This window comes from Antedon mediterranea, chromosome 5 (genome assembly GCF_964355755.1).
Source record: "Antedon mediterranea chromosome 5, ecAntMedi1.1, whole genome shotgun sequence".
NCBI lineage: Eukaryota > Metazoa > Echinodermata > Crinoidea > Comatulida > Antedonidae > Antedon > Antedon mediterranea.
This window is the reverse complement of record NC_092674.1, coordinates 29,776,955-29,794,903: the sequence shown is the minus strand read 5'-3', so window position 1 is coordinate 29,794,903 and position 17,949 is coordinate 29,776,955. Positions and strand designations below refer to the sequence as shown.

Below are 17,949 nucleotides of genomic sequence, written 5' to 3'. Positions count from 1 at the left end.
TTAAATGTTATTTATTCAGAAGAGAAAATATAATACAGTAACTCTATTAAATTATTAATAGGAGATATTATCTACTTCCAAAGATATTAGACAAACAGTAAAATTACAGTCTCAACACACCTAACAATAAATGTATAAAACAAAGCATCACCACAAAAGCATGCAAAAATGACTAAAATTTGTATAATACTGTACCATAAACACAACTGTATTGTGGAAATCTTTAATCGTAGGAATTTGTTTGATTTGATTTATTTTTATTTACTGCAGATATGAATGAAAAAATTTATAGATTATAACCATCATCTACTACATACACAAAAATAAAATAGAAGATTTAAAGAGATATATGGAATACTACACAGTATTCATATTTGTCATTGTTTATTTGATTTTGGTCTTGGCCATCGTTGGCGCTACACAGATCCCTTTTCCTTCAACCTTCCACGGAACTCCCTTGTAAGTTGCTACTTTATTCTCGTCTGTAAATAGATCTGCCAGAATCTGTTCCAGGATCTTCTTCTTTGGGTTCATTTGAGGTGGAAAATCACCGACTGTAACAAACACAAATAACATTAGTGAAATTAATGTGAAAGTGGAGTGGAGTGGAATGTGGAGTTTATTTATTGGTTATCCGCACTTGGCGGATAACCCCTTGTTATTGTCAGGATCTTTTTTTTTTTTTTTTTCTATGTTCTTCTTTCTTTCCACGAATTTTGTTGGTCGCATATCTCTAATTCTGGCCAACATAAGATTGTATAACTTTGTCATAAGATTGACCTATAGCTGTAGATGTGCAGCCAAGCTTAAAATTTCAAAATGCGAAAATTGAATTTCTAATCAACTTTCTACGCGTTTCATGTCATTTTGAGCATTTGGAAAATTCCCACGCGTTCGCAATTTTTTTACGCGCGCGTGCGCACGTAGCGCAAAAACGTCTTTTTTTTGCTTGATTTTTGTTATTTCAGCCTTTTCTAGTAAATTTATCAATTTTCAATCAATTTCCACTTAAAATCACGTCATACGAGCACGTAGAATTGAACAATTTAGGCACGTTTTTGATGAAAAACTTCAAAAATTCGTCAAAATTAGACATTTTTTTAAACAGTCATAAATTCTAAACTACGTGGTGAACATTTTTAAAATTACATATTCTGGAAGTTGATAAGTTGTAGATATCGAATCGTGCATTAATATTGCTAACCGGACATTGTGACGTCATCGTATGGCCACCCAAATATAAAAATAGGATTTTTTTCTCTTTCGTCATAGCTCGTCAAATTTAATAGAGCGCATCTCTACTTATCCGTATTCCATTTCACTCAATTTTTTTATTTTGTCTAGGTCAATCAATTATCTTTCACATGATTTACAATTTTTAAAATTGTTATGACGTCATCATGTCTAAAAACGTAAATAACTTGGGTCACTTATTTTCATCTTTACAGTAAATAACAATCTGTTATAGCTCGTCAGATTAAAAAGTGATAATCATGATTAAAACGTTTTCTGGAAGCTATTGGATTGTAGATATGAATTGATGTGAATATTTTGCCAATCAGATGTTGTGACGTCATCATATGGCCAGTTGAATTAAAAAAGTCATATTTTCATCTCTTGCGTCAAAGTTCATTGCGTTTAAACGAGAGCGCATCTCACTTTTACGTTCCCAAAATTCTTCAAATTTGTTTTAATGTAATTATTTAGATAATTATCTTCTAAAGTGGTTATCTTTATATGTCAATTTGATGATGTCATCATGTTAATAATTGGATTTAAAAGATGGGTCTCGTAATTCCGTCTATGCTACACTGTATATAACATATATACAGTTTATTCTGTAAAATACTGTAATATGGTGTATGCTACATAATAGGTACAATTCAGCACTGTAAACATTTTTATTTCATGTCAAAGGATGGCATAATAATTGTCGAGGTTCATATAGTTTAAAGTACGTGCATGTTGCGTATGCGCGGATAACCCGAACTCGTCAAAGTGACGAGTTCAAATCTAGTTTTATTTTCAAATTCTTACCTAGTGCCAGGGTTGTCACAGGTAGTGGAGCTGGTGGTTATTGCAATCCCACGGTTCAATCCTGACCTAGTGCCAGGATTGTAACTCAAAACTCTTTCAACTCCACTCCCTAAGCCTCAAATGAGACTTAGTTTATTTTTAAATTAATTTTAGTTGCATTAAAAATATTTAATATTTGTAACTTACGAGGGTAACCATCAAAGCTTATACGATCGCCTGGAACACTTCCAGCAGGGGGAGTGATTAATTCTATTGTATCACCACTTGCACACATCACCATTGCTTGGCTTAGAATTCCACGCATCTTAGCTGGTTTCAAATTACAGCAAATAATTACGGTACGGTCTTGCATCTAAAAGATGAGAGAAAGCTAGTAATTGTACATTGAACTATACAAGGTTTGACAGTTAATATTGTAGTTATATTTCAGTGATGTAGCCACAAAAAATAAAGTGGTGTGGTTTTTTTTTGCAAGAAAAGGGTACAGTCTCTGTTTAAGCCACAGTGTTTTCAAAATTGTCTGTATAAAAGTGGTCAGGTTGAAACCTTACCAACCATGCTGGTGGCTACAGCAGTGTATTCTATATATCATATCTTTGCACATCCCATACAAGTTAGCAAGCCCTGCAGTTTCTCACCTCTTCAATAGGTACATGCTTCACTAGCCCGGAGACTACCGTCCGGGGAACTTGTTCACCGCATTCAATCACTTCAACGTACAATGAGTCTGCATCAGGGTGCTTTTTCACATCTACAATTTTGCCGATTCGAAGATCCATCATTGATATCGTTACGGGAACATCTTCTTTCTTTTCTTGAGGCGTTCCACTGCCTTTCTTTTCTATAATTATATTTTTTTTAAAAACAATGTACTGGTTTAGATTTAATAAAATTAAAATTATGGTCATTTTACTATCAATCAAAGCTACATTAATCTTGACTGTACCTTTTTTCTCTTTCTTTGGTTTTGCTTCCGCCGCCTTTTTAGGCTGGGCTATGGATGGCGGCTGTTCCTTAGCAACTGGTGAGGTAGTAACAGTTGGTGCAGCATTAACTTTTACATTCGGTAGACTGACTTGCACCGCTATAAATAAACAAGTTTAAGCAAAGTTTGATTACAATGGTGTTAAATTACCAATTTTTTGGTGAGAAATCCTGAAAAGTAATTAACTGTCTAATAAATTGCCAATTAGTAAAATTATTATACTAAAATGCAATAATTTAACTAATTACAAACCACTGATTTTAGATTGTTTAAAATCTATTATACTATAAAGACAAGACAAATTTGTGGGTTGTTATACATACATCCATTTCTTTCTTCCAGGTCAATTAACTTTGCCTTCAGACTGTCAACTTTCAATCGCAGATCGGCATTTTCTTTTTCTAATGAGCTACCACCAGATGCTGCAACTAGAAAAGAAAAAAAAAACATATTAGCAATTCAATAATGCAATAACAAAGAATTAAATAATATTGCAAAGGATATGTTGTCACACTACCTGCACATGTTCTCAGGTTGTCCACTTGTTGTTTCAGCTGTGCTATCAGTTGATCTGCCTCCCGTGACCTTTGTTCTAGTCTTTGCTTTACCTCTGCACTTGCCATACTTCTTAGATTCAGTCTTCTTGCAGCAGCAGACCTCAATAAAAACCTGAAAAGTAGGTAGATTAGATGGAAGATCAATCTCAGATTGGTAAAAAGCCAAACGGTCTAAACCCTAGTAGCAAGGCTTTTCCACGAAATAGCTGTGGCTGTGCTGGCTGGATTATGAAAGCCACCCCACTGAACTGACCTCTTGCAGTGATCGACTGATGGAATGTGCAGTATGGAATGACATTCTTGCTAGAGAAAGCAGTCGAGGCTTACTCTAGCAAAAAGTTAATAATATTAAAGTACATTTAGACTAGTTAACACATAATATATTTGATTGCATAAAATATCAGAAAAACAACTAACATTCCGATAAAAATACCAAAATATGTTCTTACAATCAGTCTTATTACTATATAGAGAGAGAAAACGAGACCAAACAACGTGTACCGGTAATTCCCTGTTCCAAGTTCAAAGTTCAATACTAAAAAACAAAGAACGCCCTCATAAATCATTACAACAACAAACATGGAAGCGCCCATCGACGGCGAAAAAACGGATTAAATTAATGAAATTTGGTGTCTTTGACGTTGAAAGCATTCAATGTATATGTATATTAAAATACTAAAGCTGCTAATTTATTTATTTCACCTATTTAATTGATTGAAGTAATACCAGAAAAATGCTAGGCGTAGGCCTAGGCCTAACTTCTAGGCCTAGGCCTAGATCCTTCGCACTACTACCTACTACTTATCTTTAACCGGCTCCTGCTGGCTGGATGGGTGGGGCACCTGCTTATTAATTAGCCCGGTGCGGGGTAGGCAGAGCCTAGTTAAGCAAGTTGTGTGGTGGTGCATAAAATTCATTGTATCACATTGGCAAGAAGACTTTTAATGAAAACAATATTAATTATACTTAGCAATAGCAGAGCTAGCTAAACATGGTCATTTTTAAAATATTTTAAATTGATTTGTTTTTCAGAATGCAGGCATTAGGCTCAGCGTCCCTTGGTGTTTCAACTTTCTGTGCTGCTTCGCATGCCCATGATCAATGTGGATCTGATGGGCTCCCCCTTACGCCAAATTCAATCAAAATATATGGACGTTTTCAGTACTTAAAGACCATTATTCATCCACGGTTATGTCAGTATATAGAGGTCATAAGAGGCAAACATGGTAAGTTGATGGTGAAGGAACTTCTTCTCTACCTAAAATTTGCAATATAATAAAAAATAGATTGGCACTAGAAAACACTTTTTCAAGTAACATAGCAGACACCAATATGTACAGTCAAATCATGCAATTCATTTCAACTATGTTTAATATGACCAGATCAACTTATCTCTTTGTTCATATTTTATGAAGCTATTAAATAACACATTTTTAATTTTACCCAGAGAGACTAATGATTGTGACAGAATATTATGAAGATAATGTGCAAGAGACATACAGCCAACAAACCCCTACAAAGTATGTACAAACTACTGTACATAAATTACTCTCGGCACAATACTAGCTTTCCCTATTCAATATAGTTATATAGCAATAACATCAGCAAGGGTTCGAGGCTCACTCGCTCAATGGTTCTGGTGGCAGAACAAGTCTTCTCGGATAATGACTATAACCGTATCTAGCTCATGTGCACTTTAAAGAACCTAGAACATCTTTTGAGACGAGTAGGGGGTTACCCTGGTGTACTAGTACACACACAATCACTGATCATAACTGGGCCCTCTAGGAGACCAGCCTTTGACCAGTGTAAATAAAATATTTCTTTCAATATATTAATAGAATTATATTATAGATAATATGAATCAATATTTCTAATGTTGTTATTGTTTTCTTTTTAGTCATCATCAAATTCTGCAAATAGCTTTTGAGATTTTAGATGGATTGAGATTCCTAAATGAAAATGGAATAGTCCACAGGTTGCTTTCCCCAAAGAACATTCTTATGGATGACAAGGTAAGCAAACAAATACTTTTATGTGAAGTAACAACCAAAAAATTGCAAAAAAAACCCAAAAAATCCTTAATGAAATTGAAAAGAAGTACACTAATGTTTGTAAGCCTGTGTAAAGCTCGGTCTACCCTATCAAACTTTATGTGACAAAAAAAATGATATGTGTCCATATGGACACGATGATGTCGTATTACTACCATATTTGGACACATCACACTTTTTTTGTCAAACTAGTTTGAAAGTGTAGACAGAGCTTACACTAGCAAAATTTAGTTTGCAAACTTGAGGAAACTCAGAGTTTGCTAGTGTAGGCTTCATGTAATCTTTCATCAGTGAGCTGAGATGTTTAACATCAAATCCATTGCCATTTATATTTTTTATTCAATGATTCTTTTTTTTTAAAGGGAAGTGTGAAGTTAAGTAACTATGGAATGCATTACATAACAGATGCTGGCTCTGCTGTTACATTTCCTATTGGGTAAGTCAACCAACTGATATTGCAACAGAGCGTTAAAGAAACCAACTTTAAAAAGAAATCAATAGATGATGTACACCAGTTTATGTGTTAAAGAATATAAATTTTAAATTTTGTAATCAGGTTTTACTAGTCACTATCAGTTCACTAATAGAAACATAATTAATCAAATTTGAAATAATCAGCAGTAATGATTTTGCAACAAATCTAATTATTTGTAAGAGCAAATATTATGTATCACCACTTACTTACTAAAGCTCTATCTACACTATTAAACTAGTTTGACAAAAAAGTTTTATGTGCCCAAATATGGTAGTAATATGCTTAAATATGGTAGTGATATGACATCATCATATCTACTGTATATATGGCCACATAAAGTTTGTTAGTGTAGACATACCAGAACTTATGTGACTATTTTCCTCCGTAATTTCCTATCTGCCATTGTGACAGCCAGTTCTTATCACCACACAGGTACCCCAAGTACACAGCACCAGAGGTACTTGCTCAAGGCCCACTAGTATGCCGACCACAAGACAAAATGAGCCTAAGCTTTGAAGTTAAAAAGAAATCTTGCAAAAACATGGGACCCAAGCCAGACGTTTGGTCCCTAGGCCTGATACTGCTTGAAGCATGCCTAGGCCTTGAGTTGTGGTCTGCGTATACTTTACAACAACAGATTGCTAAGGTGCTGTTATTAGGAAAACAAGGTGATAAACAACAGCATCCGTTAGATAACATTCTTAGTGACCATTCTGCTCAGAACAAGTTTCAGGTTAGGTGATATTATCATTATTTCTCATTTTCTCACAGCTAGCACAAACTCGCCAATTACAGGATGAATACGATAAGATAATAATTTAAAAGAATTCTCCATTTTGTTTCAAAGAATTCTTCCATCTTGCCATTCATTCAAATTGAGTGTAATTTAAATATGTACTGTAGGTTTTATACAAAATAAATAATTTGTGTATATTTTGGAAAATAACATTATTTTTTTAATTTATATTACAGATGTTACCTGAAAATCTTAAATCTATTGTAAGACGATGCTTGTCACTTTCTGTCAGTGAAAGGTAAGTGATGATGAATAAAGAAATAAATGACTAAGATTGTTATATCCCAATATACATACAGTTTAAAAAAAAAAGAATAGATTAAAAATATTTTAGAATTCAAAAGGAAAATAGACCTTATCTGAAATGGATTTGTAGATATACGGACAAACTTTTTTTTATTTATTACGAAAGTTCTGAAATCAGGCTCTAATTTTGTAGGCCAACACCATGTGAGCTCCTACAAGATCCAGTGTTTAAAGGTTTTGAGCCAGCAGATGCAGACTTTAGAAGCCAGAAAACAATGTTCCAGTACACAGGAATAAGATGTGAAAAACTGGAGTTAGAGGAATATATAGACACAAACCATAAAGGTATCAACATGGATTCTTTTTCTTTCTACCCATTATTTGCTTACATAAATCAATGAGAATAAATATAATAAAAGTATTGAATATTAATGATATATTGTCCTTAACAATTATTTTGTTGTTGAATGTGCCATTTTAATGTCTAAACTAAAAATTTTATGAACAAAAATTTATTTACCTGAAAAAACTGGCAAAAAAATTGTAAAAATTATTGGCTGCCAGTCAATGGGTTTGTGGTTGAATTTAATCTTTTATTTTGTCTTTTTATAAGTTAAAACATAATTATTTATTTATTTTTTCTAAACTTTATTAAGACCTATTCAAAATCTTTTTCTATTAAACTTCATTTTCATGTTTTTTGTGGAAAATACAAGAAAAGTATTGATTATAAAATGTTATTTGTTACAGAGGATATTGATCACTTAGCCATGCGTTCAATAGATGAGGTTTATTATTTATGGGGATTAGCTGGAGGAGATTTAGAAAGTGAGCTTAAGAAAAAAACCCTAATAAGGTCACATCCACCAATATGCGGAGTAGCAAGGTGAGATTATTTCAGTACTTTTGTTATTACGGACTCTCCCAATACCGGAATTTCTGAAAACCGGAAACTCTCCCAAAACCAGACTTTTCTTGAGGTTAGAAACACATTCCGAATACCACACTTTCCAGAAAACTAGATATGCTCTGCCCAAAGGTGTTTGGTATTGAGAGAGTTGACTGTATTGTACGTGTATCTCCAATCTGTTGGATGGGTCAAAATGTTTTTTGTATTTTTTGTCAAAATATTTTTTTTAAATTTTTGTCAAAATAATTTTTTTAAATTTTTATCAAAACTTTATTCTCATTGTGATTGATTTATGTAATTACTATTTTTTTTAGAGCTATACTTGTTGCGCAATATCGTCATGGTAGCAATATAAGTAGCAGGTCTGTAGCATGGCATGCTGTTGCACAAATTGACCTATGACCTTGCATTTGCCACGCCACAACTAAACAAATCTTTGATACAGTTTTTTATAACTACATCATGGGATTTTATTTAATTTTTTTTGTGTTTTTCACTAATGATTAAAATTAACTTTTTTAAACGTTTTTTTTTTAGCATTTCTGCATAAATAATGCACATATTGGTATTATTTTTTTGTTAACATTAATAATTTATCAAATTTAACTAAGGAATTTGCATGCTTCTGCAAAAAAAGATTTTTGAAGATAGCATTTTATTATGGTTGTATTTCTGTTTGGCAATAATCTCAGAGATAACCGCGTATACAGTAGATTCATATTGATATTTATTTTATCTTGCTTTTAGTGTATTTACGGTGGATGGTGACGTGTTTGGTTTAGAAAGAGATACCAGTGCATTGTTTGATGACACCATTATACCTCTGTCACTGGACCAATTGAGAGAACGTCTTCAGAATGTTGACGAAGAAGCATATTACCCACTTCTTGAGGATGAGTAAGATTGTCTTGTTTTCTGGATTTCCACTTTTTTTTCTTTTCTACTTATATGTATTGAATAAGAAAGAAATATAAATATCAGTTTATTTATTCGTAAAAAAATAGGTCTTTATTTAAATTCTCCATTATATATATTATAATTAGTAATAATTAGTGTAATGTAAGTTTGAATCAAGTGACGTTATAATTCTTCTTCAAATCCATTCATTTTAATTTTGAAAGAGTACAATGCAAAGGATAGAACATTGGTTAAGTAAAAACCCATCTTTTTTCTTTATAATTTCTTTCTGTTTTTTCTCTCAGCGCTTTGGGACAATCTTTTGATTGTATAAGCGTTTTATAAATCAAACAACATAACATTATTATTACTTCAGTTTACAACTTTGAGGCTCTGATCCCTTATTTTAAAATCCTGGATCCATCACTGCTTGTTTCTGTTATGAATGTTTAATAATCATCATGTTATATTATAATAGAAAAAGTATGGGATCATTACCGCATTCAACTAGTAACAACAGCATATCAGAAACAGCAAATCTGCCACTGATCATACGAGAAAAAGACATAGAATATCAGGTATGTATGACATACTTTAACTTTACCATCATCAAATGGACGTATTACTTAATTTCAATGCAAACAAAGTATGGTACATTATTTTTCAAAAAAATAAAAATGTTTAAATCTGTACGTTTTGTTTTTAGTTTCATAGAGTAGTACTGTATGAGCGCCTTCTTAAAGGTTATCCGTATACAGTCAACAAGATCCACAAAGAAGCCAGGGTGGATAGTTGTCCATTGTTTAGGAACCAGATTTGGGCAGCTCTTCTTATTATTGAGGTAAGAACAACAAGAGATGTAGTTTTTCTGTGGGTGAACGGCTGCACATTACCCAGCTTGTACCATGCATTTCGTTCAGCTTCCTTTCCACATAACAATAATGAGATACTCGATATGCTTTAATTCAGCTGGTTCCCTTAAGGGTTCTACCATCTGGTTCTGCTCTTCTACGCAAAGAGGCATGCTGTATAAATTTAGGTATGCTTTTTTGTTTCTTTTATCTTTAGGGAGACTACATGGAGAAGTATTGCGCAATAGATAAGGATACTATGACATCAACAGACCGTCAGATTGAGGTGGACATCCCTCGATGTCACCAGTACTCTGAGCTGTTGTCCTCTCCAGTGGCACATTTGAAGTTTAAGAGGATTCTGAAGGCTTGGGTGGTGTCACATCCAGATTTAGTCTATTGGCAGGGTAAGCAAGCATTTATTCCAAGCCCTTACACCAATTATCAACCTGTCTTATTTTTCATATTCTTGTACCGCTAAATTTATTTCAACATATTGATTACGCCATGTACCTTCAAACAATATACTATCATATTCTCACTATGTAGTGTTTTTATATCTTATCATATTCTTTGTCAACTTAGGTCTGGATTCACTATGTGCGCCGTTTTTGTTCTTAAATTTTAACAATGAAGGTACAGTAGTTTATATAGAAATAAAACCAATATATTTAATTAATTTTTACATTGATTTTTAAGATTTCATTGGACTATTTACTAGGATGCAATTATTACTACATGTTATAGTGTATCTATCTTTTCACAATGGACTATGCCTAGATTAGACTATTGCACTTGATTGAAGTTTAATAGTGTACTTATAGATTTGACTATTGCACTTGATTGAAGTTGAATAGTGTACTTATAGATTAGACTATTGCACTTGATTGAAGTTGAATAGTGTACTTATAGATTAGACTATTGCACTTGATTGAAGTTGAATAGTGTACTTATAGATTAGACTATTGCACTTGATTGAAGTTGAATAGTGTACTTATATATTATACTATTGCACTTGATTGAAGTTGAATAGTGTATTTTATTGTAGTTTTTATTACTTTCCTACTTTTTAATGGATCAGATGTTTGTTTTTAACAGCTTTAGCATATGCCTGTTTGTCAGCATTTATTCCTAAATATCTCTATAAATTCTTCTTAAAGGACAATTCAGCCGTAATACAAGGTATGTATTTACAAAGATGATTAACAACAGTTAATGTTTAGTAGTATTATGTAGTATATATATTATACTTTTAAATCCTGGCCATGATTTGTATACACAAATACTAAATAAAACTTTATTTTACCAGATTATCTGTATTATTATTATTATTGTTCTTTTTTTAGAAATCTTGCTGAATTTACAAAGATGATTAACTAATGTTAATGTTTAGTAGTATTATGCTAATTTATGCTAATTTATGCTAATTTTAAACTAAATCATATAACTCTGTATAGCCAAACAATAACCACTTTATTTTAACAGATTATCTGTAATTCTATTGTTTTGTCTTTGTTTCAGAATATCTGGCTGTTTTTTCACATCTTATAACCTTTCATGACCCAGAGCTTAGCAACCACATGGAGAGTATAGGCTTCATACCAGAACTGTACGCCATACCTTGGTTCCTTACCATGTTTGCTCGTTAGTAACTCTTGTTATCTAGTATCAAATTAACATTTTAAACAATTCAATTCATTTATTGACTTTCATCGTTATAGTATTGTCACAATAATAACAACAAGTAAACAAATGAAACACAAAACAAAAATAAAAAATATTAAATAAATGTTTAAACAAAAAGGATATGAGAGGCATTAACAACCAAATCATAGTTCAGACTCCATGCGTTAAACAAATGTAACATGGATACATTTGACATGCCGTCGTAGTCAGTAGAGCCGATAATGTTTACAAAAATCTGCTTTATTATCTTAGCTTTTATTATTATGTTTAACTATTATTTAATAATATTTTTAATTATTAGATTTATTTATTATTTCAAATTTTTCTCATTTTCAGATGTCTTTCCATTGCACAAGCTTTTTCATTTATGGGATACATTGTTGCTAGGCAACTCATCTTTCCCTCTTTGCATCGGTGTTGCCATCTTACAGCAGCTGAGGTCTGGTCTCCTTGCTAGTGGCTTCAATGAATGTATCTTGCTGTTCTCAGACATGCCAGGTAAGTTTTGATACTTATTTCAATTTTGTATGCAGATTTTTTCCGAGAGCTTTTCAAACTTTCGTAAGTCCTTGATTGACACCAAAGTGTTGTAAGGTGATGTCGTCAATAATGTTGCCGAACTTCCGACAGCATAGTAAAATTAAGATAAACGTGAGTTTGAGTAAACTACTTCAAAAATTGCAAAACGTTTAGCGTGTTTCCGAAATGTAACTTATTAAATATTCTTAATACTTTGTTATAATTATTTAGTTTTCTAAAATTAGTCTCCTGTATATATTAGTAAGATTTATTTATAATATAAATATTCATATTTGTCCGACAGATGTGACATCTCAATTAATTCAGTACACATAGGGATTACGGTGTATTTTGAACTTGAGTTCTATCTTAATATAGTTTGTGTACAATCCAATTTAATCAAGTTTGTATAATGTTACATAGTTCATTTTTTAATATTATAAGTTTCAAACTAATTTTAAACTCCTTCAGACATATCACATCCACTTTCCCATCCGTTTTATCACATCCATTCAGTGATATTAAACTCTGTCTACACTATCAAACATGTGACACAAAAATGTGATGTGCCCATATATGAACATGATGATTTTTTTTTTGGTAGATAAATTCGAATTAGGCCCTCCACGGACCATAGTAGGCGTATCACTACCATTTTTGACTCAGTGATATTACACAATAACATTTTTTATTTTGTAGAAATTGACATTGAAAGATGTGTAAAAGAATCTATAAGAGTATTCTGCGGAATCCCGAAAAGCGCCGCTTATCGGCAGCATGCGCATCCTCCCCGCGGTCACGCAACTGATAGTGCTTACTCGCAAATAAAACCTGTCTCCTACTACAGTACGGATTGTCATGATGTTCCACGTTCGGAATTAGTAAGTATCACACCGTTCATAAAATTGTAAATACTAGATGGTACGCTCGCTTCGCTCGCGTACCATCTAGGTCGTGCCCACAGATGGTTCTCGAATACACAGTAATTTCAGCGTAACAAAACTGGCGATTTCAAATGTACGTACCGCAGGACTATAGGCCTATACATTGTCGTTTACAGAAACGAATAAATAGACACGATGATTTATGTAGTCAACTAAAATTAGCACCCTGGGAATTACTTCCGAAGGAGAAACTTATCACAAAATGAGTCCAAGTTTTTGATTTGGACTCATTTAAAGAAACCCAATTTTTGTTTTGTATGTAACATTAGGGTTGAGAGGGATGGGAAAGCGGATAGGTACAAAGAGGAACAATTTTTAAATATTTTCTTTATCCACTCAGTAACGAAATATTTTTTTCATGTTTTATAGGCCTATAAATAATATACCTCTAAATACAGTAAAACATTTGCGATTTAATACTTTTTTTATTTTATTTATTTATTTATTTCTTTTAAATATTCATTGTACACTAATTTTCCCCGTGTATGGCAAGAGATTCCTAATTATATTAGAGAACATTCTTTATTTAGTTTAGTTAAAACTGTCACTGTCATAATCGATTGAAATATTAAAGTACCATGTCACGATACACCACTACGACGTTTATATTTGGTAATTATTAATTAATACAAACGTTGAGAAAGAACTGTCAGTATAAAGTTTATTTGTATATAATAATGTGTTTATATATCTAACAGTAGAGCCTATCCACAATCTCGCAAGTTTATTCTCAAAGGGCCCATATATTTACCTACCGTATGTGTTAAACCAAGGGCTCATAAATTTACCTACTGTACTTGTGTTAAACCAAACTCTGGCAGACTGAGAGATTGGGATGTTCCATTCATCGCAAATCAATAGATTTGTATAATCGTATATTAAATCTATCAAAATAGTATTTTTTAAAGAAAATCGGCCTGTCTTCAACATTATGATGGTGTACTCTAGCTGTTCAACCGGTTTTCAGCTATTAAAAACAATTATCGTAGGAGGAGATAGGAAAATGCGAAGCCTCCTCGCATTTTTGTGGCGGGTATTTTTCAAGACGGACATCCATTATACAGTGTATACCACGGTCGGAAAACACCCCTATTTGGGGCAAATCTTGGAACCTAAATTCGTTTTAACCGTCAATAACTTATTATCTAACTTAATTTAATTAGTAAACAGGGTTACATCAGGTGGTTAAAATCAGTACCGAAAGTACGAACCAACTTTATATACCATCGAGTAAAAATTATAGAAGTAAGGCGCGATTTACCGAATTTTGCCCTTACGTAAATTTATATATAGATAAACACATATTAGTAGACATACTGTAGACATAAAATAGATAATAGATAAAGAAATACATACAAATTACTGTTTTAAATGTTAACGTAAATAATGTTTATGGTTGTAGTCCCGCGATGCTATGACCCTACAAGATCTAAAATCCGAGAAGAGTCCAAGAATTTCAGCAGAGGATCTACTTGAGCTATGCGGACTCCGCGGAATGATTTCGCGCAGTCCGACAAAGAAGACGAAATCTGGCAAGCCGATGATACTGATTGTAGATGTACGTAGCAGTGAAGAGTATCCTTTGTAATTGACTACGTTCAAAACATTTTACTTTAATAGATTATTTCCTGTTTTCTTGGATGTGTTTAATTTTCTAATTTGATAGTGCTTGACAACTTTCCAATTTATTAATTATTATTTTTATTAAAACTTAGTAAGAAAGATAATGAATGTAAATATATCTGAATATTATACCGTATATTATGTGTTCAATTGTATTGAATATTATACTGTATATTATGTGTTCAATTGTATTGAATATTATACTGTATATTATGTGTTCAATTGTATTGAATATTATACTGTATATTATGTGTTCAATTGTATTGTTAATATATAAATTAAGCCATTTTCTGTTTGTATAGTTTTATGTATAAAGTGCGTCCACACTCACAATTCATTAACCTGTCAAATTAAATGAGCCAATCATGTATTTCCACAAATTGAGTCTAAACATAGGCTTTGTATGAAGCTCTCTCTATGCTATCAAACTTTATGTGACAAAAAAATATGATTTGCCGATATATGAACATGATGATGTCATATCACTAGCATATTTAGGCACATTACACTTTTTTTGTCAAACTAGTGTAGACAGAGCTTTAGCCCTAAAGATCAGATTCTTTAATTTGGTTTGTGTATCACTGTATATTTTCATAAGTCATATCTTCATTATATACAGAAATATATTTGAAAGTCGAGAATTATTATATTATTTAAGTGTTTTTATGTTTTTTTATGAGGTGCTGACAACGTATTGATTTCTTGTATATTTTATACGAGACCACTAAAGTTTCAATATTCTGTATTAAACCAAATTTTGAGTTAATCAATCAAATATTTTCTGTACTTATTGTTCAGTATTTTCCTTAATTTGTTTGTGTCCAGTTTCGCAAGAGGTCAGATTCCTGGCAGTTACAATGTTCCCTTTGACCAAGCCTTCTCCCCAGAAGGTGACCTTGTCCAATGTCCAGCTGTGACCGCCTTGAACATGCAAAAAGGCAGGGTGATCGTCATTGTGGGCAACAGGGGAAAGAACGCTTCAAATGTGAGACTTCATTAAAATGTTTTAATTTTAATTATTAATTTTCTTATTCAGAAGATACAGTCTATAATATTGTTACTCTACACTGATATATAGACTTTCCCTAGTCTGTAGTTTTTGTCTTTTTATTTTATAAAATTCCATTAATTTTTGTCCATAATTAGGAGATTCCAACACGAGTATATGTATGACACACTGTGTGTGCCAAAATATTTATCTTCTTACTAATACTGAGCCAAATCCCCGTCTAGAACCTAGACTAACTGATATATTTCAATTCTTTCTTTTTTAGTTTGCAACTCAACTTGTTCGACTCAACTTCCCAAAAGTTTGTGTGATGCATGGTGGGATTGACTGTCTGAAGACATCAGGTATACTGACAGTATCGACACCGGACATCTGACCCCTGACCGTATAACACCCGACATTGGACACCTATTGATATAGTTCATCACTATTTTGTATCAAAGTGCAAATATTCTATAAATTGTGTAATATATTTTAAAATAAAAGTTCTATTAACATTTCAAAATATAATTTTGATGAATATTACCTATCTAGTCTGCACAACATATATCTATATTATGTTATCAATAATCGTGCATGTTAATTATTAGTAATTAAAAATAATTTTTTATCAATAAGTTATCAATAATATTTTATCAATAACCAATCAATAGCATTTTGTCAATAACTGATAAATGGTATTTTACTTTGTTATTAATATAAAAAGTACGTATTTTAAATTGAGATCCAATCACTGACTGATAACAGCAGCATTTTCCCCAGAAGTTTGCATGTAAAAAAGAATGTACCCGTACTTATACGACGTGTAGACTGGATGACACGTGTCTACCTAGTCGTCCAATACAAGTAGAAGTGAACTAACAATGTTATTATACGCACCAGCCAACCAGAATTCCTGCGAATACCCACTTATACACAAACAAAGTATTTCGATTAAATTGCTTAGTCAGCAGTTCAACACACCCATATTGATATGTACGGGATGTGTGGATTAGGATTTGATTTGGATGTATTTGCTTTTGTGGGTACACCTACCTATACACTTCCAATACTAATGACATTTTATTATTTTATAGTGTAAAGTAATGTATGGGAAGGAAGTGCTTTAATACGGTTATAATTGTGGGTCAATGGCCTTCCAAGTTGAATAGTAATGCAATATTATTTTCATATTTTTTAAATACAGGTAGTTTATTTCTAAATACATTATTACATTGCTATTATCTGTGCGATGTATTTTTGTAATGTACTTGTGTTTATAGAGTACTGTAACATAATATTGTGGCGCAGCAAATAAAAAAGAGTAAAGTAATTTGACCAATCATGACGCGATAGATCATCTGAACTGCGCTTGTGATTGGTCAACTTAAGTTAGTTCCCACTTTGACACAACGCCAGCAATACGTAAGCGCAAAACGCAATTAATCTAACCAATCACGACGCGATTGATTATTCGGATTGTCGCTTGTGTGATTGGTAAACTTTGCGTTGTGCCTACGTACGTCGTTGCGTCCACACACACAAGTGGAAAGCTTGAGATAACGCGTATAAGCCACCACTCTGCGCGCTGTGTGTGACATCTTCCGTACTCCGTTATTCCGTTATTGTAACTTTCAAAGCAGAAATAGCATAGTTATAAATAAAGCAATTGCAGTTGCGGAGATTAATAAAGGATGTTCTCGTTTATTTCGAGAGACAAACGAAAGAGGATGCGGATAAGTTTCCTTTCTTTTTTTGTCAAAATACAAATTTAATTATAATTGTCAAAGTTACGTCATAAGTTTATTCTCAAGAAAATTACCTAACATTTGTAATTAGTTGTATTATACAGGAAAACAGTAGAATCAGCGTACCCGTGCGGAGGCCTACATTATCGTGCTTAAATTAATGTTTAAATTCGTGATTATTATTGTCGTCGACTATCGCATTACCACACTTAAACCCTCTTCCCAAAAAGCTATGTTATTTTAATGGAGATGGGGACTTGGTCTCCCTAAAGCTCTGTTTACACTATCAAACTAGTAAAAAAAAAGTGTGACGTTCCCAAATAGGGTTGTGATGTGACCTATATGGGCACGACGTCACATTTTGTTATCACATAAAGTTTGATAGTGTAGACAGAGCTTAAGAATAAGATACTTAGGCTATGATTGTATTTGTTATGTTTTTTATTCCCTAAAGCGTGGTTCCCACTAGCGACGCAACACAAGGACGTAACGCAACGCAAGTGAATTGACCAATCACAAGCGATGGCTTATTTGCTTGTGATTGCTAACTGTCTATAACTTCGCTTGTCATTGGTCAACACGCTTACGTTGCGTTTACGTCCTTGCGTTACGTTCTAGTGGGAACCAAACTTA

The 17,949-nt window shown here is 32.7% G+C and overlaps 2 protein-coding genes across 5 annotated transcripts; one reads left to right on the top strand and one right to left on the bottom strand.

The window, feature by feature from the left end:
- Positions 1 to 43: 43 nt before the first annotated feature.
- LOC140050344 (aminoacyl tRNA synthase complex-interacting multifunctional protein 1-like) lies at positions 44 to 4,100 on the bottom strand. Of its 2 annotated transcripts, none has more exons than XM_072095494.1 (7): positions 4,029 to 4,100; positions 3,540 to 3,691; positions 3,346 to 3,450; positions 2,984 to 3,121; positions 2,676 to 2,878; positions 2,224 to 2,389; positions 44 to 554 (listed from the first exon to the last, which is right to left on the bottom strand). In XM_072095494.1, the coding sequence occupies exons 2-7, from the start codon at positions 3,643 to 3,645 to the stop codon at positions 385 to 387; spliced, it is 888 nt and encodes a 295-aa protein (XP_071951595.1). In that variant the 5' UTR covers positions 3,646 to 3,691; positions 4,029 to 4,100; the 3' UTR covers positions 44 to 384. The 2 variants fall into 2 exon arrangements, with proteins under 2 accessions (XP_071951595.1, XP_071951594.1); XM_072095493.1 differs by having other exon boundaries at positions 3,997 to 4,079.
- Positions 4,101 to 4,150: 50 nt separating this feature from the next.
- Positions 4,151 to 17,876, top strand: LOC140050342 (TBC domain-containing protein kinase-like protein). Of its 3 annotated transcripts, none has more exons than XM_072095490.1 (21): positions 4,151 to 4,235; positions 4,612 to 4,805; positions 5,027 to 5,099; positions 5,483 to 5,594; positions 5,996 to 6,069; positions 6,541 to 6,841; positions 7,081 to 7,142; positions 7,344 to 7,495; positions 7,901 to 8,036; positions 8,808 to 8,957; positions 9,436 to 9,535; positions 9,664 to 9,798; positions 10,026 to 10,215; positions 10,394 to 10,444; positions 10,907 to 10,990; positions 11,330 to 11,452; positions 11,831 to 11,992; positions 12,713 to 12,894; positions 14,360 to 14,532; positions 15,406 to 15,565; positions 15,855 to 17,876. In XM_072095490.1, exons 2-21 carry the CDS (start codon positions 4,613 to 4,615, stop codon positions 15,963 to 15,965), a joined length of 2,724 nt encoding a protein of 907 aa, XP_071951591.1. In that variant the 5' UTR covers positions 4,151 to 4,235; position 4,612; the 3' UTR covers positions 15,966 to 17,876. The 3 variants fall into 3 exon arrangements, with proteins under 3 accessions (XP_071951591.1, XP_071951590.1, XP_071951592.1); XM_072095489.1 differs by having other exon boundaries at positions 5,480 to 5,594; XM_072095491.1 differs by lacking the exon at positions 10,394 to 10,444 and having other exon boundaries at positions 5,480 to 5,594.
- The last annotated feature ends 73 nt before the right edge of the window (positions 17,877 to 17,949 follow it).